Source organism: Grammomys surdaster, unplaced genomic scaffold (genome assembly GCF_004785775.1).
Source record: "Grammomys surdaster isolate TR1022 unplaced genomic scaffold, NIH_TR_1.0 242, whole genome shotgun sequence".
NCBI lineage: Eukaryota > Metazoa > Chordata > Mammalia > Rodentia > Muridae > Grammomys > Grammomys surdaster.
Window position 1 is genome coordinate 9,551,042 of NW_021604687.1, and position 23,895 is coordinate 9,574,936.

The 23,895-nt window shown below is 40.4% G+C and overlaps 1 protein-coding gene across 2 annotated transcripts in view; it reads right to left on the minus strand.

The window, feature by feature from the left end:
- Positions 1-23,895, minus strand: part of Lmbr1 (limb development membrane protein 1) — a 139,623-nt gene that overhangs the window by 34,174 nt on the left and 81,554 nt on the right. For both annotated transcript variants that reach the window (XM_028774682.1, XM_028774683.1), the window contains 4 exons: positions 18,172-18,298; positions 17,508-17,576; positions 16,566-16,630; positions 12,789-12,861 (listed from right to left, as the gene is read on the minus strand). In XM_028774682.1, coding sequence (XP_028630515.1) covers positions 12,789-12,861; positions 16,566-16,630; positions 17,508-17,576; positions 18,172-18,298 — 334 coding nt within the window. The remainder of the gene's footprint in view (positions 1-12,788; positions 12,862-16,565; positions 16,631-17,507; positions 17,577-18,171; positions 18,299-23,895) is intronic.

Below are 23,895 nucleotides of genomic sequence, written 5' to 3' on the forward strand. Positions count from 1 at the left end.
CAGGCACCAGCTCGACTTCTCTGTTGAACTCTCTTTTGTAAGCAATTGTTCACATCACTTCTGGAAGTCAGAGTTGTTGTAGGATAAATTTCAGTATTTTAAATCCCTGTTTGGAGGAAAAGGCATAGAGCACTGGCCTAGCAGAGATGTCAACGTCCATGTGGCAATCTCTCCGCGAGCCCCTGTGGCTTTGAATGTGCACTCACGAGTCAGCATGATGAACTCCCTGTTACTTACTTGAGCATCTTTTCTCACTTGTTATTTTCTTTTCATCGAGATATGTGCTTACAATAGTACTTTACCTCTGTGGTCTATATTTATTATTTCATCAATGTTTTTCTCCTATTGGTCTGTGATTCATAACCTGCCAGGTGATTAATTTTTCAGAAAGACTATATTAATTTCCTAATGGTGCTGGACCAAATTACCATAAAGTTTAAAACCCAAAACAGCATCAGTTTATTGTCTTGCAGTCTCTGATGTCTACAGTCCTACCATCAAGGTCCCAGTAAGACTGCCCCTAGGGCATTCTAGGGGAGAATCAACGTTTGTCTCTTCTAGCACCCAGCTACCTGCATTCCTTGGCTCTCAGAGCTTCCTCAGACCGCTCCCACTTATGTGTGCATTGTCTTTCCATTCTTTGCCCTTCCTCCTGCAGTCTTACACTGGGCCCTCACCCTGTATGCCTGTGAATATCAAGACTTTCACTTGAATCATATCAACAAAGTAACAGATTCACAGGTTCTGTGGATTAGAAATGGGAGTCTCTGGGTCGTCATTTTCTACTTACTTCTTTTTTTTTAAGTTCTAGATAGTTTTGCTTTCTTTTTTCATACATCTTCTTGGCCAATCTTGTTACATTTGGAAGTTAGGTACAAATTCTGTCTTGTACAAATTCTTTCCTGTCTCTCCAATTAACTGTTAAGTAAGTCTCACTTGCTAGGTAATCCTCTTCTTCACTGACCCTAAAAGGAGTACCCTTGTTTCTGTTTTCTGTCTTCACTGTCACTTCCTTCACACTTAATTAGGATAGATGGTACTTCAAACAGCTGGAAGTTCACCATGCTTGGTCCTGGGGACTAAAAAAGCAAGAAGCCAAAAGAACTGAATCAGAAGAAAGAAGGCTAACCTTACTAGTAGAGGCAAACAATGATCATTCTCAAGCAAAGATGCAGATTAGTATTGGGCCACATAGGTTCACTATGGGCCACTGTAGAAATTCAAATGCATTCTTTTTTTAAGACCCAGGAGTCACAGACCCTAAGTTTCCCATTTGTACCCCCTGATTTCTTTGCATCACTAGAAATAGAGATCTAGTGCCACCTGTTGGCTGAAAGTTCTACGCTGCCTCCAGGGTGCCTTGGCTTCATTATTTTATTCATTAATATTCAACTTTTATCTTTACAGGAGTAGGACTACATCAAGTACACAGATACTCAAGCACTGTGACCCAAACTACTACAGTCTGACTACATATTTAGTTTTCAGGTTCTAGCAAACAAAGCGAAATGAAAGTAATTAGGATACAGAGTTAGTAGGCAGCCCCAAGGGAATATGAAAAAGAAGACTTGCAAGGGACAGCACGGGATTGTAAGACTGTTAAATATCTTTAAATCAAAGTATAAAATAGCTAACAGTGATATTTTACTGCCAGTAAACATTTTGAAGCCTGGAGAACAACTGATAACTATTCTGAACTTTGGAAAAGAATGGTACCGGGAGAGCATTTCTGGTAGTTCGAAATTAAGTGAAGAGAGTAGCAGCCTACCTTGTGGTATGTCTACAAGGATTAATATAAATGTTTAGAAGAGTGAATGCATGTTTCTTCAAGAAAAATAACTGAAGTGACATTTTGAAATTTTTATTTTATGGTGTCTATGATGTGTTCCCTGAACCACATGCACGCAGTGCCCTCAGAGGCCAGAAGAGGGTGTCCCTTAACTGGAGTTATGGATAGTTGTAAACTGTTGTGTGGATGCTGGGAATTAAACCCAGGTCCTCTGGTAGAGCAATTAGTGAGCCATCTCACCAATCCCCTGAAGTCACATTTCTGAAATGTGCTTTTAATTTTAGGCACCCTAACTCCTAATACCCAAGAGGAGCTTCTTCCACATGAAAACCAAGAACACATTCCTACTGTCCTCCAAAAAGTCACCCGACATGAGTTTTCCAGGACATTCCCTTCCTTCATTACATGCTAATATATTAATACCCAAGCAAAAAACAAGCTCTGGGGATAGAATCTTTCACTATAAAAGACCAAAGTCAATAATGGCCAGTATGAGGACTTATGACACACTGTAAACAAACACTCAACTATTATATAAATTTAAGTTGCACGAAAAATGAAAACATCCTAGAAGCTATATTATCATTATTTTATTTCAAAACAAACCCAAAATGTTCAGTGTCAGCATTGTCTAGTCAATAAGTCAAATTGTAGACAAAAACCTGTTTGGACAAGTCCTGAAAAATAAAAAGGGATTCTCCAAGAAAACCACAAAGCAGCTCATTTAAGGTCAATTTAACGGTATTATTCTGTTTTTCTTCCAGCCCCGACATAAGATTTCACTACCTCAAAGGAAATTGTAAGAGTATCTATTTGCATTCCCCCAGGTGATTGGCAGTTCAACACCAATTAGTTCAGAATTACACTGTTACCAGCCTGCAATAAAAACAACACCTTTCATCTTCCTTACACGGGTAAGAATACCTTCAGAGCCAATAACTTTGATCAAATGAGTATTTTTGATCCTGCCCCACCCGTGTCTTTGGATTCAGGAAAACTAATAGCTGAAGGCATTCTTCCCAGCTTTACTCTTAAGCTGAAAAACTGGTACGGTACTGAAAATAATTTGCTCCCAAGATAACAGAATTTCCCAAACTCCAGCATTTCTTCAATATCTGAGCTTATAGTCTCAATGTACGATTGCATCAGATGTTCAAGGGCAGATATTATTTAATTTAAAATGTACAATGTATTTTAAAACATACATTTCAAATTAGGCATGTATACAATTAAAATAGCTTGATGCAATAAAATTATTTCTACAACAATTCTGTACCTTAAATAAATCAGGGTACTAAATTTAGTATTCTGTGAATATTATTCAAAAGTAGCAATCTCCAGTATAGACAGATTCCCTTTATATTTTTTTAATTTAGTATATAAACAAAAGGGGTAGATTAAACACTTGATCCAAGTAACTATATAATCTTAACTGCTTACAGCTTTAAATTTCACCAGCAACTCCATCTCCAAGAATGAGACATTTTTCAAGTTTTGATAGTTATTTCAAGTAACAGAAAAGTGATTGTTCAAGCCCAAGGCTCCTTAGGGTTTACAGAGCAAAAGCATTGTCCCCAGAGAAACCACATGTGTTTGAGGCACCCAGTAGCTGAAGCCTCATGTCCCAGTCTCCAACAGATCTGCTGTTTGTGTACTAACACTCAGGCTGGCTGTAGAAGAGACACAGGCACATGCATACACATATGTGTGCACAGACATGCCATCTCTATGCTATAACATGATTGTCTCTTTTGGCTTCTGATGTCACATGACTATGACTATGAACCTGGTGTTATAGGACTTCTAATATCCAAAAAACAGTGGACATGCAAACTTACTTTCACTACTAATAACTGCAAGCAAGGGCAAAAATATTAAGACAACCAGCTTTAAGAATAATATATAATGTTATTTACAGTGAAAAAAAATGCTTTGGTCTTTTTTTATTTCAGACACAAGCACTATAGCTCTTAAACTAAACAAAATGTTAAGACCACCCTTTACCCTTCATATTTGATGCTGCCGTCAAATATGGTAACACCATCATTCACACAGACTGTGGAAGAAAGGGAGCTGACATGTATGGAATTCACATTCCAATTTTTATAACACAACTTTTCTTCCTAACACATGCACTGTGTATGACACATGATCCGCACGCCTGTGCTCTGTTTCCCAAAGCTGCCCTCCTTACTGACAGTTTAATTTATACTTCCCACAGTCACTCTTGCAGCAAATAATTTGTTTGAACTATATTTTATTATCATGAAAGTGACTCAAAGAGATCAAGAAGCCAAATAAATTATGGCCTCTGTCACTGTTTCATCCCTATATATACAAATGCTTTCTGAAGATACATTATCAAGTCTAGGCTGTCTGCGCCAGACACTTTGCATAGAATCCCAGAGTTGAAGTCCAAAAAATATTTCCCTAGTGGCATATGTGTGTATGTATATATGTTTATGTGTAGGCAAACAAATACGGCAATCTATACATATAGCCTACTATAGTACTCAACATATGGTGTCTATATCCCTATTCAAAGAGGTATTCTTTGTTCAGTGATTGATAAAGCTTTTGTGTTGGCCATATATGAATGACATTAGATAAGCAATATCCTAACTGCCTGCAGTCCTGCTAGTAATACAAGAAAATGCCTGACGGAAAGCACTATGACAAAGCAGCCACAGTATCCCAAGTCTCAGTATCTTCACAAAGCCCTGAAACTCAACTTCTAAGTAGCAAGAATCAAATACTGACAGTGACACAGAGACCGGCTGAGGTCACCAAGGTCCAGGAAGAGGCTGCACAGACACGTCTTATTCTTTGCAGTCCCTTTATTTTTCAGAACCCAAAGGTATTAAAACCTGGGGGTGGGGGGAACCTGCTACTGCTTCTGTGCTCTAAGAATAAAGAGTTAATGTAAGTTTCAAAGCAAAGGGCTTTTAAAAAAAAATTAGGATCAGGAGGCTGGAGATAGCTCAGTGGTAGAGTGCCTGGCTAGAATGTACAAAGGCCCAGTACTGGGGGAAAAAAAAAAAAAGAAAACTTAGAATAAAGCAAGCAAGAAATTGCCATCCCCTCCAAAAGTGATATACAAATTTTTAATCACAAAGATGAAAATAGTACCTAACAGAATTGAATTATAGTTCAAAGACTATAATAGTTTAAAATAAATTACCTTAAAAGAACTGTAAATGTTTTGAACTCAAACAACAAAAAATAATTTCTATTCATTATGGAACTTCTAAAGTCATCTAGTACACCCATGGGCTATACACACACAAAATCTAATTATTTCAATTAATGCCACTGCATTACTTAAACGTTTAAGTATGTTAATGATATATGCATCCTCTTAACACTGGGAAGAAGCTATAAATGATTTTCTCCCTGATTACTGTAATGGGTCCTCCCTGCAGGGTCCTGGAAGTAAACAGTTCTGGTTGCTCAGGCTATGTAGGTGCAACAGTGGGGAAAGCCCCTTATTTCCAGCTGCCCAAACCTCAGCTGTTTACTGTGCCTGTGTCACCATTCCTAAACATGTCCACCAGGATTCTGTTTTCTGTCCTCCCACTGAGATTCACTTCCCTGCCTGCTTTCTTAATGCTCTACCTTGGTTTTGTTTGTTTTTTTTCTACTCACTGATGCAAGGAACAACCGTGAGACACATCTATTCTACACACCCAGCCTGTACCTTGCACGGCAGAGCACACTTATGAAGGTCCCCACCCTGAGAGGCTCTGTCCAGTGTGGAAAGACAGGCGTGTCACAGAGTGGAAGGACTGTAGAGAAGCAGGGGAGGGAGGCGGCGTGCAGTGGAGGTGGACTTGACAATGCAGGACTAATACTTGCTGCGCTCACAAGGATGGCAAGTCCTGCAAGAGGAGCTTTGAGGTCAAGACCTAGAGCAAAGAAGCAAATCTACTTTCCTGTCATAATTACGCTGTCAGGCCACTTACTACTGTAGCTCCCAGTGTGCACAGCTGGGTAATACATGATTACTTTTCTTCCCAGAAGCGTGCATAGCACCTTTCTGCACTGTGAAAGCTAGCCAGTAGGAATGAAGCTTTCAGGCTTGAACCGGCTTGATTTCTGCATGTATGTAGAGTCTTCAGCAATTGGGCCTTACTGTCACGTCTGGAAGGGTAACCGAAAGCATTGGCAATAGTCTGTAATGTTTATGGGTCTCTGGGACTTCACCAGCCAACAACTCACAAAGAGGTAGTCCAACCTGGTAATGGGGTTTTTGTTAGCCCATGGGATTTAGTAGAATTGTTGCCCTATTACAGGATAGCCCCGTTAAAGCTTTTTATGTATTGGAATGTATGTATCACATATTTTCCCTAATTTGTGAATGTTAGCTTCGAATCTTTAACATCCATAAGTGAAAGAAAATGTGATATTTATCTTTCTTAATCTGGGTTAGTGACTGTTTTTCCAGGTCTATTCATTATCTGTAAAAATGTCCTAATTCCACTTAACTAGACAACTTTCCACTGTGTAAACGTACCACATTTCCTTTAGCCATTCAGCAGCTGATGGACATCTAGGAAGTTTCTATTTATTTCCTGGTTATTGTGAAGAGAGTAGCAGTGAACACTGATCAGCAAGTGTCTCTACAGAAGGATATGGAGTCCCTTGGGTATGTTCCCAAGAGTGGTACAGCTGGATCACGCGGCAGATCTACTTCCGTCTTTGTGAGGAACCTCCACACTGATTTCTATAGTGGCTGTGCCAGTGTGCACTCTCCCAGCAGTGAGCAAGTATTCCCGTATCCCCGCATCTTTGCCAGCGCTTGTCCTCATTATTAACTGTGCTCTTCGCACAGTACACTAGCTCCTAGCGCTGCTCCTCTAAGACTCTGTACCTCTGAGCATCATCTCTTCTTTTCCTGGTCCTCCTTTCCCAGCCTCTAGGACCCCGTGTGAGCGTCAGCATCAGCCTTCAAACCGGGTCTCGTGCTGTGTCAGAGTCATGGCAGAGGACTACAGTTTCTAGGAGTACCACAGGCCTGACAGAAGGCAGACAGAGGTGGAACTCAAAGGGATGTGGCCTGTGCCCCAGACCAGGGCCTTCACCATGCACAGTGTTCCCTCAGGCTTCAAGATCCTGATATACATGACCTCTGTCCTTCTGTCCTCCTACAGAAGTGGGCATTTTTGTATGGATAATGCAAAAGCTGTTTTGTTTTTTTTTTAATGTATAGTTGTCTTCATGCAGATGGAAATGTCTTCGTGTAGCCTTTAGAGGGGAGGCAGAATGGCAGCAGCTAAGTCCTTGGGTCAGTGAACAGAGACAAGGGCTGGCATCTGAGCAAGTTGGACCTGAGCCAGAACAAAGTCAAGCCAGGCATGGGGCCAAGAGATGAGGCTGCAAAGTGAGGGAATGGGCAGTGACAAGTTTGGAAGAAGAAAGCAGCAGGTGAATCTTCTTCACAGTTGCTTCTGTTTCCTCAAGTAACAGGAAACAAGGTTACAAGCTGGGGTAGTCAGGGATATCCGAGAAAAGACAAGGTGTCCTAGCCGTTATGAAAAGAGCAGCGATGAATGTGGCTGAGCAGGTGTCTGTGTGGTACGACGTTGAGTCTTCGGGGCATATGTCAATGACTGCGTAATAGTAAATTTATTTTCAGCTTTTTGAGAATTCTCTACATTGGTTTCCATAATGCCTGTACCAGTCTGCAGTCCCACCGACAGCGAATGAGGACTCCCTTTCCACCATGCTGCACCCAGCCTTTGTTGTCAATTGCTTTGTTGATCTTTGCATTCTGAGTGGGGTAAAAAATCTCAACGCTGTTTTGATATGCATTTCTCTAATTGCTAGAGACTATGAACACTGTTTTGAGGTATTTTATAACATTTTTTTTTCTTTTTAGGGCTCTCTGTTCATGTCCCAGCCTACTGCCCCCTCCCTTTTTTAAAAAATAGGTAGGGTAGTTTGTTTTTTGACTCTATTTTTGAGGGTGTATGTGTGTGTGTGTGTGTGTGTGTATGTGTGTGTGTGTGTGTTCTGGATATTAATTCTCTGTCAGATCTGTAGTTGGCAAAGTTTCTCTCCCACTCTACAGGCTTCTTCTTCACATGGTTGTTTAATGTGTGCAGAAGCTTTTTAGTTTAATGAAGTCCCACTTGTCAACTGTTGGCCACACTTCTTTGGCAAATGAAGTCCTATTCAGAAAGTACTTTCCTATACCTATATGATGTACAGTGGTTCCTATGTTTTCTGCTAGCAGCTTCAGTGTTTCAGGTTTCAAATTTAGCCCTTTGCTCCATTTGGAGTTAGTTTTTGTGCAAGATGATAGATACAGCTCTTCTTACTGGTGGACATCAAGTAGATACAGCTCTTCTTGCTGGTGGATGTCCAGTAGATACAGCTCTTCTTGCTGGTGGACATCCAGTTTTCCCAGCACCACTTATTGAAGATGCTTTCGTTTTTCCAGCTTATCTTTTTGACATCTTTGTCAAATATTAAATGGCTGAAGTTATACACATATTCATGTTTGGATCTTGGATTTTGTTCCATTGGTCTGTCTATTTCTGTGACAGTACCATACTGTTTGTATTACTATAGCTTTGTTATTGATCTTAAATCTGGAATGGTGATCCCTCCAGCGCTGTCCTTTTTAGCTCAGGATTGTTTTGACTGCCCCAGGTCTTTGTGATTCCATAGGAATTGTAAGACAGTTATTTTTATTTCTGGGAAGAATGAGATCATGATTGTGACTGGGATTGCACTGAATCTATAAATAGTTTTAAATAAAAATATTTATTTTCACAATATTAATTTTACCAATCCATGAGCATGGGATGTTGTTCGATTTTTCTAGTGTCTTTATCTCTCTTCAGAGGTTTAAAGTTTTCATTGTTGAGGTCCTTTACTACCTTGGTAAGGTTTATTCATAGGTATTTTATCTTCTTTGAGACTACTGTGAGTAGGAGTGTGGTGGTTTGAATAAGAATGGCCCCTATAGGCTAATATATTTGAATTCTTAGCCACCAGGGAGTGGAACTGTTTTGAAAAAATTAGAAGGATTAGGAAGTGTAGCCTTGTTGAAAATACTGGGGGGTAGAGTTTGAGGTTTCAAAAGCCTACACTAGATCCAGGGATTCCTGCTGTCCCACTCTCCCATGCCCCGCCCTAGAGATCAGGAGGTAGCTTCAATTACCTTGTCTTTACTTATTGTTCCATAGGCCTCAACTGTACCCAAAGAATTACAGGTAACTATGTAAAAGTAACTTTCATTTGCCTGGGTGATTGTCATCTCCAAGGCTTACTGCTAACCTAGGAGTGGTCCTGGGAGCTTCTAGCCTCCTTACAATCTTCTCTAGGCCTAGAATGTTTTCAGCCTCTGAGATTTACTGCTGAGTAAGCTCACCCTTTCTAGTTCTTTCTGACCTCTCATTGCCTGGTTCAACTCAGCTGTTGTGACTCAAGCTCCTCTCCCAGCTGACTGATTCACTCTGAGTCTCTCTCTTGGCCTCTCCTAAACTGGTCTGCTTGGTCTCAGACTAACTTTGGCAATATGCTCTAATTTTCTGGCTCCTTCTCATTCTCTGGCTCACTCTGCCTTCATCTGTCTAGCTTAGTCTCTCTATGCAGTCACTCTGTGTAACTGTCCCAGTGAAACCGCCTCCTTCCTCTCTGCACTGCTCTCTTAAGTAGCTTCCCTTTCCTCTCTCTTCTGGTGAGAGCTGGAAAAATCCTTTTCTGTCAAATCTTTCCCTGATTAGTCACTTTGTCTGCTACTCAATTAGACATCCTTTCAAGCATGGTGCTTCCTTCTACAAACTAACTTTACCTTCATTGTTTAGAATTAAAACTATGCACTAAAATTGCATCTGTATTCTAGCCAGAGGGATTAAAAGTGTGTGCTAAAGGCTGAGACACACCACAACTAGAAAAAGTTTTCTTTTTCAGTAAGTAACACAATTTCAGGGTTCAAAGTGTGATCAGATATCCTGCAACACAGCTAAGTAATTCTGAGAGTAGAATAACTGGTTATCCAACACCAAATGATTAGCCCTGAAAACATACATACAAGTAACATTATATAGACTGAGTAGGTTGCATTTATGAATATATGTATATACACACATGTATGTAACAGTAATTAATGGAAAAACAGCCATAAATTTGAAAGAGAGCAAATAGGGTATATGGGAGGGTTTGGAGTAAGGAAAAGAAGGAAAAGGATCATAATGTCAAAAGCAAAACAAAAGATTAAAAAATGATTTAAAAAGAAAAGTCATCCAAAGATTTAAAGTAAACTTAAGGAATGGTCACATATTAGAAGGAAGAGCAAGCAAGATAATCAGGAGTAAGCACAAAAATTAGGAAGAGCAGGCAAGGCTTGGGCTTCACCAGATACGGCACAGCCCTGGAACACAGGCGAGAACCTGAGAAAGCACTCAGGCAGGCTCCACTTCTAATCTACCAGTCAATATGGCTCGAGCAAAAAGGTTCGGTTATAAGACTGCACATATGAGGGTGAAGGCGACTTAGAGGGCCGCATGCTGAGGCTATACGGAAGGGCTGTGGGAAATGGAGGGTGACAAGAAAAGAGCTGAAGAAACAGGAGGCTTAGCTAGGAGTGTGGATGCCCGAGTGTCAGATGTACAGGCATCAGATCAGTGTAGAGAGCGAGGCCAAGATGTTACAGACAGACAGAACACCAGAACAGAAGGCCAGGACACTTCCCAAAATACTAGAAAGGCTCTAACAAGTGTAGAAAAAACACAGATCAGAAAGAGCCATCAGAAAAGGGAGTTCTAGGGAACAAGAAGCTACTGTGACAGGAGAAGCTGTAATGGCCTGCTAGCACCAATGGCATGACTACAAGAGATTCAAGTGCTGGAGAGGAGAAGAGGAGACAGCAGGACCCGAGGAGAAAGGATAGCATGTAGAAAAGAGTTCAACTGTGCTGCACAACGTACTACCCTCTCCCAGAGCAAAGCTGAGCTGTGAGAAGACAGTCACCACACAAAGGTGCTGGGGACACAATGGCACTGGCACTGGAGAGAGCCGGAAGAGGAGACTGACGATGTAGGAGTCACAAGTGGATTGATTTTTCAGATATAAGCAGCACATGGAAAGTTACAGGAGCTAGGAAACATAAAAACCCAGACAGAAATAAGACACTTAGAAACACAGAGTCAGGAGTCCAAACACTGGACTCATCTGTTGTCACCTGTCACAGAGAATGAAGGCTAAGGACACCCTTTGCCTTGAGCAGCATCCAAAGAAGGCTATGGGAGGAACAGGAGGGGTGGAATGCTGCCAGGATCACATGGAATTCAGATCTCTGTGCAGAGCTCTGTGGATCCCTCCTACTCTCTTATGTGTTTGGACACTAAATCTATTTCATCTTTCTTTCTTTCTTTCTTTCTTTCTTTCTTTCTTTCTTTCTTTCTTTCTTTCTTCTCCATCAATCAACTAGTGTGTCATCTTGAGATAGTCTTAATTCATCTGCACCACATCTAATACAAAACCAGGGTTGGGGTTTAGAAAGAGGACAGGCTGAGGACAGGATGGCTTCCTCAGGACACTGACCTGTACCCAAGGACAGCTTGGCTGTTTCATTAGCATGGCTTAAGAAAAAGAACAGAACCATTCGCCCTTTACACAGCAGCACTGCCAAGTACCGGAGAACACTGCAGAAGCCACAGTTAGGCAGTCCATGATTCAGTTACACTAATACATTTAAAAAGACACGGAAACTCCATGCCAGTACAGAGTGCTGGCTACAACATGCCATGCTGCCTTCAAGGTGAAACAAGTGCTAGCCCCACAGCAAAGTCCTTCTTACCACCAGCCAATTATAGGGTCTCTATAGAGAGAAAACATATACCCCAAAGCTGCCTGTAATAACACCCCACAGCCCACACACTAATGCACCTTTAGTAAAATGCCACCATCAATTCTACACAGCGGCAACATGAGCAAATTTTTAAGAGTCTGATGTTCTTGCTGGTCTATAATTCTTCTCAGAGCAAGGGTAAAACATACTTTGGCTTTATATGATTTAAAAAATAAAATAATTGCAACAACAGAAAGCATTTAGCATTATACCATATTTAATAAATCCATAAGGGTTGGGCTTATCTTACTAAAGCCCTACTTCTACTTTTTTTCTAAAATTAGCAAATCACTGGGGTGGGAGAGATGGCTCAGTGGTTCACAGCACTGCTTGCTCTTCTAGAGGACCTGGATTTGATTCTCAGCACCCAAATAATAACTCACACCATCTCTATCTCAAGTTCCGAGGGATCACATGCCTTCTTCTGTCATCCATGGGCACTGTATGTACACAGTGCACAGACACACATGCAGCCAAAATACTCATATATGGAATAATTTTTTTTAAGTTTAAAACAGCAAATCATAAAATTTTCTTTCCTTCTTGCTTCTTCCACTCTGTGGGTGTTAATCGATAAGCTACAGAAGCTTACAATTCTTAATACAGTCAAATGTCGACGTGGTCTTAGAATCATTTATAAAATAAACAATTCAGCCTATTAGTTTCCATCTGAAATAGTCCACAGTGGCCAATCATGGCAACATCCTATTAAAGAGTTTCCCAAAAATAATTTTAAAGGCAACTTGCCAACGAGAACATATCCAATGGTGAAGGACTAACCCAAGGCTGGTATAAAGTATTCCGGAGGAGCTCCTAAGAAAGACTACTCTTACCTTCAACTCTCAGCAGAAAGAAAACAAACAGGCTCCAGTCACAGAGGCAGTGTGCGGACCTTTTAACTCCAGATGTCCAAGGAGCTATTGTGGACGTCTGCTGAACCCCAGTGGCTACTACCTCCAAGGGAGCTAGCTAACCCTCTGGCCCTGACCCACCCCCCTCTAATTTTCATAGGCTCCCTGTGTCAGGAAGGTCCTTTGTCACTTGTAAGCCTCAGAGAGGGTTGTATTTTCATTCTTCAAGTGTCTGTCTCTGTTGAATTGAACAAGTTTTACACCTGATCTAACTATGTAAGACACATACCATGCAGTCTTCTCTGGAGTGCTTCTTCTTCTAGGGTAATCATATAAATTTGTTCATCCAGGTCTTCAAGAATCTAAATTGAAAAATGAACTCCTCAGTAATGCAGTGCGACACATTCATGTTTATGACACCTCGGGCTCTGCGACCTTTTACTCTCAGGACCATGTGTTGTACTGACTCAAATAACTAAAACCCTAAAGTTAAAACTTAATTTATGAAAATGTTTGTATATTTTACATACTTTGCTTTTAATACATTTACATTTTTCTATTTTAGTACTAATCGAATACTTCAAAACTTGATATAACATGTATCTAAGTTGGATATTTTAAGGCTTAAGGGATTACACTTTGTAGCAGTCTCAAGGGCTACAAGAGCATAAATTTTAAAGAGAGAGAGACACATACAGCAAATGTATCTTTATGTACAAGTTACAAGGAAGAGAGCATCTAGTATATTTGTCTCCCTTAGGTTTTTTACATACTTTCTAAATCAAAAGTCTGTAAGGTGGCGGCTGGAGAGACGCCTCAGCACTTATGAGCACTGGCTGCTCGTCCAGAGGGCCTGGGTTTGATTCTCATCAGGCACAGCCAACTCCCAACTGTATGTAGACTAGCTTCGTCTACATGCCCAGTTCCAGACTAGCTAAAATACACAGTGGGACCCTGTCTTAAAATTAAAACAAAAAACAGCAAAAATAAAAATAATACAAAACAAAAAAACCATAAACTGTATCAGAGATATACAGGACATTCTGTTTTGCTTTGTTTTGTTTTGTTTTGAAACTAGGTACAGTAAGTACTTCCATGAGTACTGGAAGCTCAGGTCATAAAAATCATTGGAGACAAAGTCCTAGAGAAGTAGTGTGTTTACAAACACTCAACTGCAGGGGTAAAAGCACTCATCAATCACCAACTGGTGGGAAAGTGTCTTCACACTGCCTCAAAACTGATAAAACCTACTACTTCTATTCAGCTCTGGCCTTGTTAACCTACTGTCCTATGAAAAGACTCTCATCTTCCTAGCTCTGAAGGAGGTATAAAAGCTGGCAGCAGTACTCTTTCTCATTCAAGCCCAAGCTACTGACTCTAGCAAAGCAGTAAAAAGGGAAGAGTTGCTCGAGAAAAGTAAGGATGGTACAACTGCTTCTGACCACCTGCCCACCTGACAAGTTGTTCTAAAATTATGTGATCCCCATCTGGAAACATTCATAAAGCAATCCACTGCTTTCCAATCCTTTCACAAGTTTCTATGGTCCCTTCAGCCAGACACTAAGCTCCTATCAAACAGATGTGCCACTAGATCCACACTGGGAGTAATAAATCAATAAAAACAAAATAAATAAGAAAACGTAGATAATAAACAATGACATAGAATAACCATCACATGAGGGAAGGAAGGGGAAAGAAATCTCTCAGGAGGCCTTACCAAAGCTGAGACGTACCGCATGCTAGAAAGCATGAGGCCATCAGCAGGCGTGGTCTACGATGAGGTCAACTGGATAACCAATGGAAAGTAACCCAAGACTGTTACTCTTGAGGGTGGAGACAAGAATGCTCTGTTGTTTCCTATCACCTTCCACTGTTTGAATTTAAATTGATCATGTTCCCTGTTCTAAGGCCTAACACTTTAAGGATTTTCCTTTTAGAGTGTAAATGATTGACAATGCTGACCACAGCTGAATGGCAACAGGATCTCAGAGGTGTTTGTCATGTGCCTCTGAGAATTCCAGCATCTTCACCACTTCCTAGCCTAAGAAGCAAAAACTTCATGGGGAAACTTCAAGTGCCTTCAGGGTCTTGGCTCATTTCTATTGTGGACTAACAGGAACTCATACATGAGTACCCATGGAGATAGTAACCAAGGTAAGAATTCCACACAGTAACTTTGAGATTAAAATAAATGTCAAAACTGAGGTCAGTGGAAGAAGTACTTCCACTTGAGGAGAAACAACATTCAGCCAATGTTTCTGATGGCTATCCAGCTGACCACAACTGATTGACAGCCAAAACTACAAGAGGTGACTGGGCACTTCAGGCAGAGAAAGCCACATGCAAACACAGAGGTAGAGAGGAGGCAAGTTCATGCGGAGGAAACTTCTAGTCTGATGCTCATAAAGGACTAAAAGACAGTGGTCTGGAGCCTGGGTTCTGGGTTCAGACTTATGTTTACTCAGCGCAGTGACCTCCCTGGACTGAAGCCAATTTACTTACTTACGTAGAAAATCAGACTACCATCACCTAACACATGACTTGTCATCAAGATGAAATGACACTGAGTGTCACACCAAGCACTTAGAACCAGCATGAGGGAGATGAATAATTACTCAGAAACTACCCCCTGTCACTGGATGAAGCTGTGGAAGAGTTGTTAAGAAGGCTGCATGGGGACAGGTGACTCAGAAGCACTCTGCTTTATTAACGAGGAGGTGGAGCTGGCAGTGCTGAGCTAAGTCAACAGCATTTAGTGGACTGTACGTGGCTTCCGTATCTTCTCACTACCATCTGCAGATGAGGTGCAGATGACAGAGAAGTCCAGAGCACAGGGCAGAGCAGTAACAAAACCTTAGACCAGGAATGGGAATTGAAAACTTGTCTACGGAAAGAAGAAAAAAAAAAAACAGAAGTAGAAAAAGCTAAATAAATTCGGTGTCACAGGGAACTGAATGAGAGAATGTAACTCTGAAAATCAAACAAGAGTTTACTGAAAGATCATCTACTGTAATATTGCCTTAGTATGTTCATAATGAAATCACCACAAAGGGAGGACAGACACACGACCAAAATGCTCAGCGGGTATCTCGGGTCAGATACACGCCACTAACACTGGTAACTGTGGAGAAGGCAGCACAGTAGTGACCACAGTGGTGTCTGAATGTCCCTCCAAGAGTCTGCTGGGGGCTGTGGCAGGCGAGGTGTATTCAGAGCGAGTCAGAAAGAGACAGATGGCCCCTGTGGACAGCAGCAAAGCAGCTTCAGATGTTATGACAGTCTGTGAAGGGGTGGGGTGGGGGGTGGGGAAGCATGTGGTGCCGGGAAACCCTAAACACGTAGACAGCTGAGACTGAGTTTGTAGGCAATGAAGATATAGGGAGGTAACTTAAATGACAGATTTTCTAGGCATAGCTAAGGAGTTGATATCTTTAAAAATAGTTCAAAAACAAAACAAAAAAAAAAACAGGAACAGATATTACTACCCACTAAACGTCATTTTAAAATAAATATATAACATTTCTGAGAGGTAAAATATAATTCAAACACAATGTATATATTTTCAGAAACTGGTCTATAAATCAAAGCATAGATACAGGCAATTTTGGTTTTGTCGCTGTTTTATGTGTGTTTAGGGAATCTGGTTGGTTTATTTGTTTTAGCTGTAGACAGCTCTCACTCTGTGTCCCATACAGCCATGAACTTACAACCCCCAAGCCTCTCCTATTGTAGAATCAGGGGCTTCCACATCCTGGTCAGCTCTGTGTTGGACTTTGAAACAGACGCCACCACAGTTGGATCCAGGGTGGTGAACACAGATACTTACAGATGCCTGAAAAATCTGTCTTGAGATTTTTCTTATACAAACTTTACTTAAGTGCATGTGCTTAGTATTTTAAAAAGGAAAAAACCAGACTTTCTTTCCAAAGTTTAAAAACTTGATTTTAAACATTAAAAATATGAATAATAAACCAATAAAAAAAATACTGTCCTCAGCTTTTTAAATATTTTTACATAATCAAAAATATAAGCATAAGTATTTAGCAAACACAAATAAAATACTTACCGCTGGCTTCACCAGCAACTGACCCATCACTGTGAACATACGGGACAGGCCGACTGGAGTACACACTGTAGAAACGAGGTGACGGATGAGAAAGAGGTCCTCACCATGCAGAGAGACAGGCAAAGCAGCCTAAGGAGCGTCTTAGGTACTCTCATCTCGAGCTTAGCTTCTCCAGGCACTTTGTCAGGAGGCCCTTAGTCTGTTTTATCTTAGTAAGTAGTAATACGTGATAAACATTGTAACTGTCTATTTAAGTGAAGATCTCAGGCAGTGTGAGGGGCCGGCACATCCCAGGGAATGTGAGAACAAACGCTGGCTATAATGGTCAAGACCCTAAGGGATGAACAGTCCTGCAGAAAACAAACTAAATGGACCCAGAAAAGGCACACACACACCACTTCACCTGGAAGGACTGAGAGCCAAAGGAGAGGATAAAAGAGTGACGGCTATAGTCACAGGTCCTTTGAACTATGTTTGACAGCTTAAACTATCCCTGAGATAGAGTGTGGTATCTTCGGTAAAACCAAACAGATTTTGAAATAAAGACTACAAATTCATCGAATAGAATTGTGGTCTTGCCATGTAAAGTGATCCAGTGTTGTGCTTGGGCCTAGAAGTAGATGTAAAGAATGTGTGGTCGGGGGTGGGGGTGGGAGTGGGAGTGGGGGCGGGACATGGGATACTGTTAAGAGTTCGCTGGTATATGTGTGTATGTGCATATGTGTGTGTGTCTTCAACCCAGTGCAAAAGGCTTTCCTTCGTGAACAAAGTACCTAATTATTTCACGGTTCTGCCTATTAAAATCCATCTAGAACAATAAAAAAGGGGCCGACTCAAAAACCAGCCCCCGTCATTAAGGAGTTTCATTTGGAAACTGGCACAATTTTCCAGGGTACAAGACAAGTTCAGTTTCCTGCCAGTGTCACACTGGAGAGTACTTACAGAGAAGCAGCAGGCATCCCATCAGGGAAATGCATGAATACAAATAGGGCAAGTAGAATTCCCAGAGATCTGTGAAAATATCAGCGCATTTTAGTAAGTCAAAGCGTGGCACATTAAAATAGTCTGTTTTATCTTAGTAAGTAGTAATATGTGATGAACATTGTAATTGCCTATTTAAAGTGTATTAAGCAGTCTAATTTCTAAATATAATATGTAAACATCTAAAGTAAGAAAACAATAAACAATCCTTTTGAGGAATCTGTTTCAAACGGAGAAAATTTTCCATTAAATTTTAAAAGCAAAAACCAATTAATAAAAAATGTATAGAAAACTGCTTAGTATTTTGAACAAATGAATAACATTCACTGCTTTGTTTAAATATCTCTAAAGACATCTAAATTCTGTAAGTTAACAGAAAGTTAATCACACAAAGAATTATTTTAAAGTTTTGAAATGATGCTGGGCACGGTGGCACACACCTTTAATCCCAACAGGCCAATCTCCTTTGAGATCCAGGCCAGCCTGGTCTACAAAGCAAGTTACAGGACAGCTAAGGCTTAATGCTATACCGAGAAATCTTGTCTAAAACAAAACAAAACAGATATAACTGTATCCCAAACTCAGATGCCCATCATAGGAACCAGCTAAAACAATAATCAGGTACCATATAAAGACTCCATACTGGCAGCATCACTGTCAATCAGGGCAGAAGCCACCCATACCATCCCAAGAATCAGCAACGCCAGAAGCAGCAGCATGACCAGAGTTTCCAAAATGCGGGCTCGGATTCCCTTAAAACACAACAGCAATAGCATTTTAATACATTATATCATCTCATCAACAACCAGGCTTCTATTTGAAAGCATGAAACTGTCTATTGGGAGGGAAGAAAATGAATATTCATGCTTAACAAATTTACATTATGTTTTTATATAAATCTATGTTGATTGGAGAAAGCACTAAATGTTTATAGTTTATGTTTAGAGTGACTTTTCAAAATTATGTTTTTAAAAAATATTAAACTTGGAATAAAGCGCACAAAAAAATCAATCATTCTAGTATTTTGCAGAAACATTTTTAACTATTACTTTCCTAGTAGTTCCCAGAAGACTACATTTGTGGATTTCCCTCTGTGGTTCAAATCAAGGAATACAGGCTGTTTGACACTGGGGACACTGGGCTAGGATACTAACATCTACCACCAACCACATCAGGAAGGGCACCTCGCAGCCTCTGGAGGCCTCTAGTGGCCAACTGGAGAACTGCTTTCTGCACTGCAACACCAAGAACTCCACAGATAGTACACCAATCGTATTCTTTTTTTCTTATAAAATGGGAATTCTACCAGTTTATGTGTCTTGACTATAAGACGGAAGAATCATGAATATTTTTAAAGTAACACAGATTCTGACCTCGAAAAGACTGAAAGACCAGACTTGCCAACCTGGAAACTGATAGACAAAGACAGCTTGTTTCTGTAAGTTCAAAGGTTTAGATCCCTGCTTTATGCCTCTGACTTCTAGCAACAAACTTATAAATGTGCCTGTTCTCTCAGGATTCTGGAATTTGTGCATATCACACTGAGAATGGTTTGAAGAACTAAGTTACAAAGACCCAGACACATGGCAATTTAGCTGATCTTAGCTAACACCTGAGCTGCAGGCACAGGGAACACTGACATCACAGCTCCATGATCCTGAACACAGGACACATGCCCCAGCCCAGTGTGCTGACATCAGAGTGCAGAGGCTTCTCCCTGTCTATCCTTAAACAGTGTCAGCATCCCGGGCAGGCTCCCCACACTTGCTCGGATATGACGTCAGCCCTCCTAGTGTGCATGGCAAGGCGGCCACTGACGCAGAAGGACTTAGCCTCGTATCGTAACACATGAGCTCTAATAAAGCAGCTGTTTCAAGAAAGGAGAAACTGAAAGACAAGGTGAGCATGGTTGCCCATGGCTACAATCTCAGCACTCGGAAGCCTGGACCCTGAATGTTCAGATTCCCTAAAAAGCATAGCTCAAGACCACACTGGGATACATGGCAAGTTCAGGCCATGCTGAGTTACACAGAGAGATTCTGTATCAAGAAAATTGAACACTGGTCCCATCTCTACTCAGAAACGCTCATAATTGATACCCTCTAGCAATGTGAAAAACCTGTTTTCTACAATAAATTGTCACCAGATTATATCAACCACACTTCAGGGAAGGCTAACACAAAACTGAATAGTATTTTTTTATGGATTTTTAGTTTCATTTTTCGTTGGGCATTTTTTTTGTCTTATTTGTCTTTTTGCTTGCTTGTTTCGATTTTTTGATTTTGGGTGAGTATTTTTAAAGTTACAGATAAACACACATTATTTGGAACTCTAAATTCCACACAACACTATTAAAAACACACAACACAACCACGTTAACTTTATTTCAAAAATAATAAAACATGAAGAACCTTGTGAACAAATGTTTCAAACCTTAACAGATAACTTCTATTCCCTGACCTCTCCAGTCCTTCTACAATGCTGTTCTCACCCAGATTTTGAGAAGACCCACTGTATCCTATGGTAGCCCAGTATCAGTTCTGTGAAATGTCCATGTCCTTGACTTCCACCAGGCTGGCTTAAACATCCCCCAGCAATGGCTTATCCTTGCCCGCTGACCCTAAGGAACTGTTCAGAAGCACAAGAAATCTCTGCTGAGTCCTGCACTGGCCCTTGACGAGCTGTACACTGACCTCCGGTTACCCACAGTTGTTCCGTGGTGTTTGATAACTTTTCGTCTTCTTCCACTTCACAGACACCACCTCTACCTTAGGCAGACATGGCTGAGTGGCCTGTGACTCCCTCAGTTGCTCTTCTACACCTCAGCTTGTCTCAATTTTTATTTCTTTAAACCCCATAACTCAATTTTACACGGTCAATCTCTCACAGTCTCTATGAGAGCCTCTGAAATGTAAACATGCATCAAAGTTACCAAGGGCTGCAAGGTCTGGAGCATCATCCCCAAAGGGACAGCTCCCCTGCACCTGAGAAAAGAGGCTCGACCAGCAAAATGCTTGGTACTCCTTATGCCTACCTGACCTTGTCACATATACAACAACACCGACGAGGGTGTTTTAGACCTGATCATCCTACTGTGGCCAAGAGCCATAAACCCCTAAGATATCAACCACAAAGGTGGCCTGAACTCAGTTTATCTTGTCTTCTTTCAGTAACATGGACTTCAAAAAATGGCATCATCATCTACTTTGTTGCTTATGTCAACACCTGGAAATAAATATCAACATCCTTTCCTACTAGCTTCTCCAGCCCCAAGCATACACCCTGAGCCTTGGAACCGGGTCTTCTGAGTATACTGTGTGACTGTAAATCACACTGACTCCTGCCTCTCCTCTCTCTGTGTCTCCATCCATTAGAAAAGCTCCACGTGTGTCCAAAAGCACACTTTTTCTATTACAGATCTATAAATACAGCAAGGAGACAGGTGTCTAAGATATAGATCCATATTAGCAACCATCAGGCCTGAAAAAATAAGAATGTTATAAGCCTAAAGAGCCCCGGCACTGAGGCAATCACACAAGCGACACTGCGCTCTAAATGTGACTGTGTCAGAGAATCAAGAGGACATTTTTAAAATTTTGTTATTTTACCACATTGGAAAATACAAAAGAAATGGATGAGTTTCTAGATGTCTAGGACATACCAAAGTTAAACCAAAATGAAGTAACTAAACATATCTATAATAATGAATTAGATAGAAATAAATATCTCCCAACTAAAAAAGGCCAAGTCTTGAAGGATTCAGCACCAGACTTTCAAAGAATTAACATTAATACTCACATTGTTCCATGACATAGAAAAATAACACTTCCAAAATCTTTTTATGTATTTACCCTGATACCAAAACCAGATAAACATCCAACATCCAACAACAAGGAAAAGAACTATAGTCCAATCTTCCTGATGAACACTGACATAAAAATGATCAACAAAATATTTTTAAATCATATTCAAGACCATTATTTCCCATGATCAAGTTGACTTCACTCCAAGGTTCCTGGAATGGTTCAACATATATAAATTAACAATCATAATTTACTATATAAATGGACTTAAGGGCAGAAATCACAGAATCAGTTTAATTCATAGAGAAGGGCTTTGAGAAAATCCAATATTCCTTCATGATAAAAACCCTGGAGTGATTAGAGATGGAGGGAACATACTACATGATCATAACATAGGCTATCTATGACAAACTGACAGCTGCTATCCTGTTAAACAGAGTGCATTTCCACTAACATCAGGAACAAAACAAAGGTGTCCATTTTCATTACTCCTATATAAAGTCCAAAGTCCTAGCTAGAGCAATAATAAGACAAGGAAATAAAGGGGATATAAATAAAAATGGAAGAAGCCAATGTGTCTCTGCAGTTGACATGATTCTCACCAAAGAAGCACCAAGACTCCACCAGTAAACTCCTAGAGTTAGTAAACACGTTTAGCAAGGTGGCAAGGTACAAAATTAACATGCCCGAATCAATAGCTTTCCTATACACCAGTAACAGACTGAGAAAGAAACCAGGCATTCACAATAGCATCAAAAAAAGTAAACACCTTAAAATAAACCTAACCAAGGAATTCAAAGATCTATACAATGAAAACTTTAAAAGAATGAAGAAAGAAATTGAAGACACAAGAAGACAGGAAAACCTGGTAGAATTAATATTGTGGAAATAGCCATTCTGCCAAAAACAATCTACAAATTCAATGCAATCCTAATCAAATTTCCAATGGAATTCTTCACAGAAATTGGAAAGCAAACCTTAAAATTCACGTAAAAAACACAAGATATCCCAAATAGCCAAAATAATCTTGAACAATAAAAACAGTGCTGCTAGTACCAACATAAATAAATACATACATAAATACATAAATATAAATAAATAAGAGGATGATACTTGCACAAAAGCAGAAACACTGCTCAATGGAATAGAACCGAGAACCCTGATTTAAGTCCATGTACCTAGAGGCACCTGACTTTTGACAAAGATATTAAACACATATGGTGGATGAAAGACTGCATTTTTAGCAAATAGTGTTGGGAAAATTGGATATTTATACAAAAAAGAGTGAAACCAGATCCTTCTTTCTCATTCTATACACCAATCAGCTCCCAATGAGTCAACGTTGGGTGTGAAGCTTCTAGAGGAGCAGGGAGTATACATGAGAACACGGGTTCAGAGAAGGACTTTGTGAATCGGACGCCAGTCACCCAGGAAATAAGAGCAATCAACAAACGGAATTTTGTGAAATTGAAGACTTCTGTACTTCAAGGAAACTGAATTAGTTGAAAAGGTAGCCTACGAAATAAGTCTTTGGCATCTGTACATCTAACAGAGGATTGCTGTCTAAAATATACAAGAAAAAAAAACAACTAAAAAGCACAATACCTGCTAATGACGGTACTCCTGCCTATAATGAGATGACCTAGCGTTTGACAGACTTGCTAGATCCAAAGCATCTTAAAGAGGCTCTGGTATTGTATGGCTTGCACTTTCCACTTGTTAAGGAGCTGTTAAATCCTTGGACTACACTGAATAGGGTTATCCCCCAAGATTGGAAGGGATTGGTGTCAGCTGTTCTAGAAGCTGGACAACAATTACAATGGTTATTATGGTGGATGCATGAAGCCACAAAAATAGAACAACAGAATATAGCGAGGGCGATAAATATTACAAAAGACCAACTACTTGGTAAAGGGTATTATTTACCAGAATGAATCCAATCTGATGGTGGCAATGTTGTCTTGTGGCTTTAGGAGCCTTGAATGTGACTGAAGAGCTGAAAGTTCTACATCTTGTTCCACAGGCAAGCAGGAGAAGACGGTCATCCAGGTAGCTAGGAGAAGAATCTCAAAGCCCACACCTATGGCACACTTCCTCCAACAAAGCCACACCTACTCCAACAAGGCCACACCTCCTAATATCACCACTCCCTGGGCCAAGCATATTTAAACCACCACACTCGACTCCCTGGCCCCCATAGGTTTGTTCAAATAAATGAGTCTATGGAGGCCATACCTAGCCATAGTGTAATGCAAAATACATTTAGTCCAACTTCAAAAGTCCCATAATCTGTAACAGTCTCAACAATGTTAAAATCCAAAGTTCAAAGTTTCTTCTGAGATTCATCAAATCACTGAACTGTAATCCCCTACAAAATCAAATCAAAGAAGTTCACATAGCTCCAACATCACAGGATACATGTTACCATTCCAAAACTTCATATCGAGGAAATGCTGGACCAAAGCAAGACCAACAACCAGCTGGACAAACTCTAAAATCAGCATCTTTATGTCTGATGTCAAGTTCTCTTCAGATGCCCAACTCCT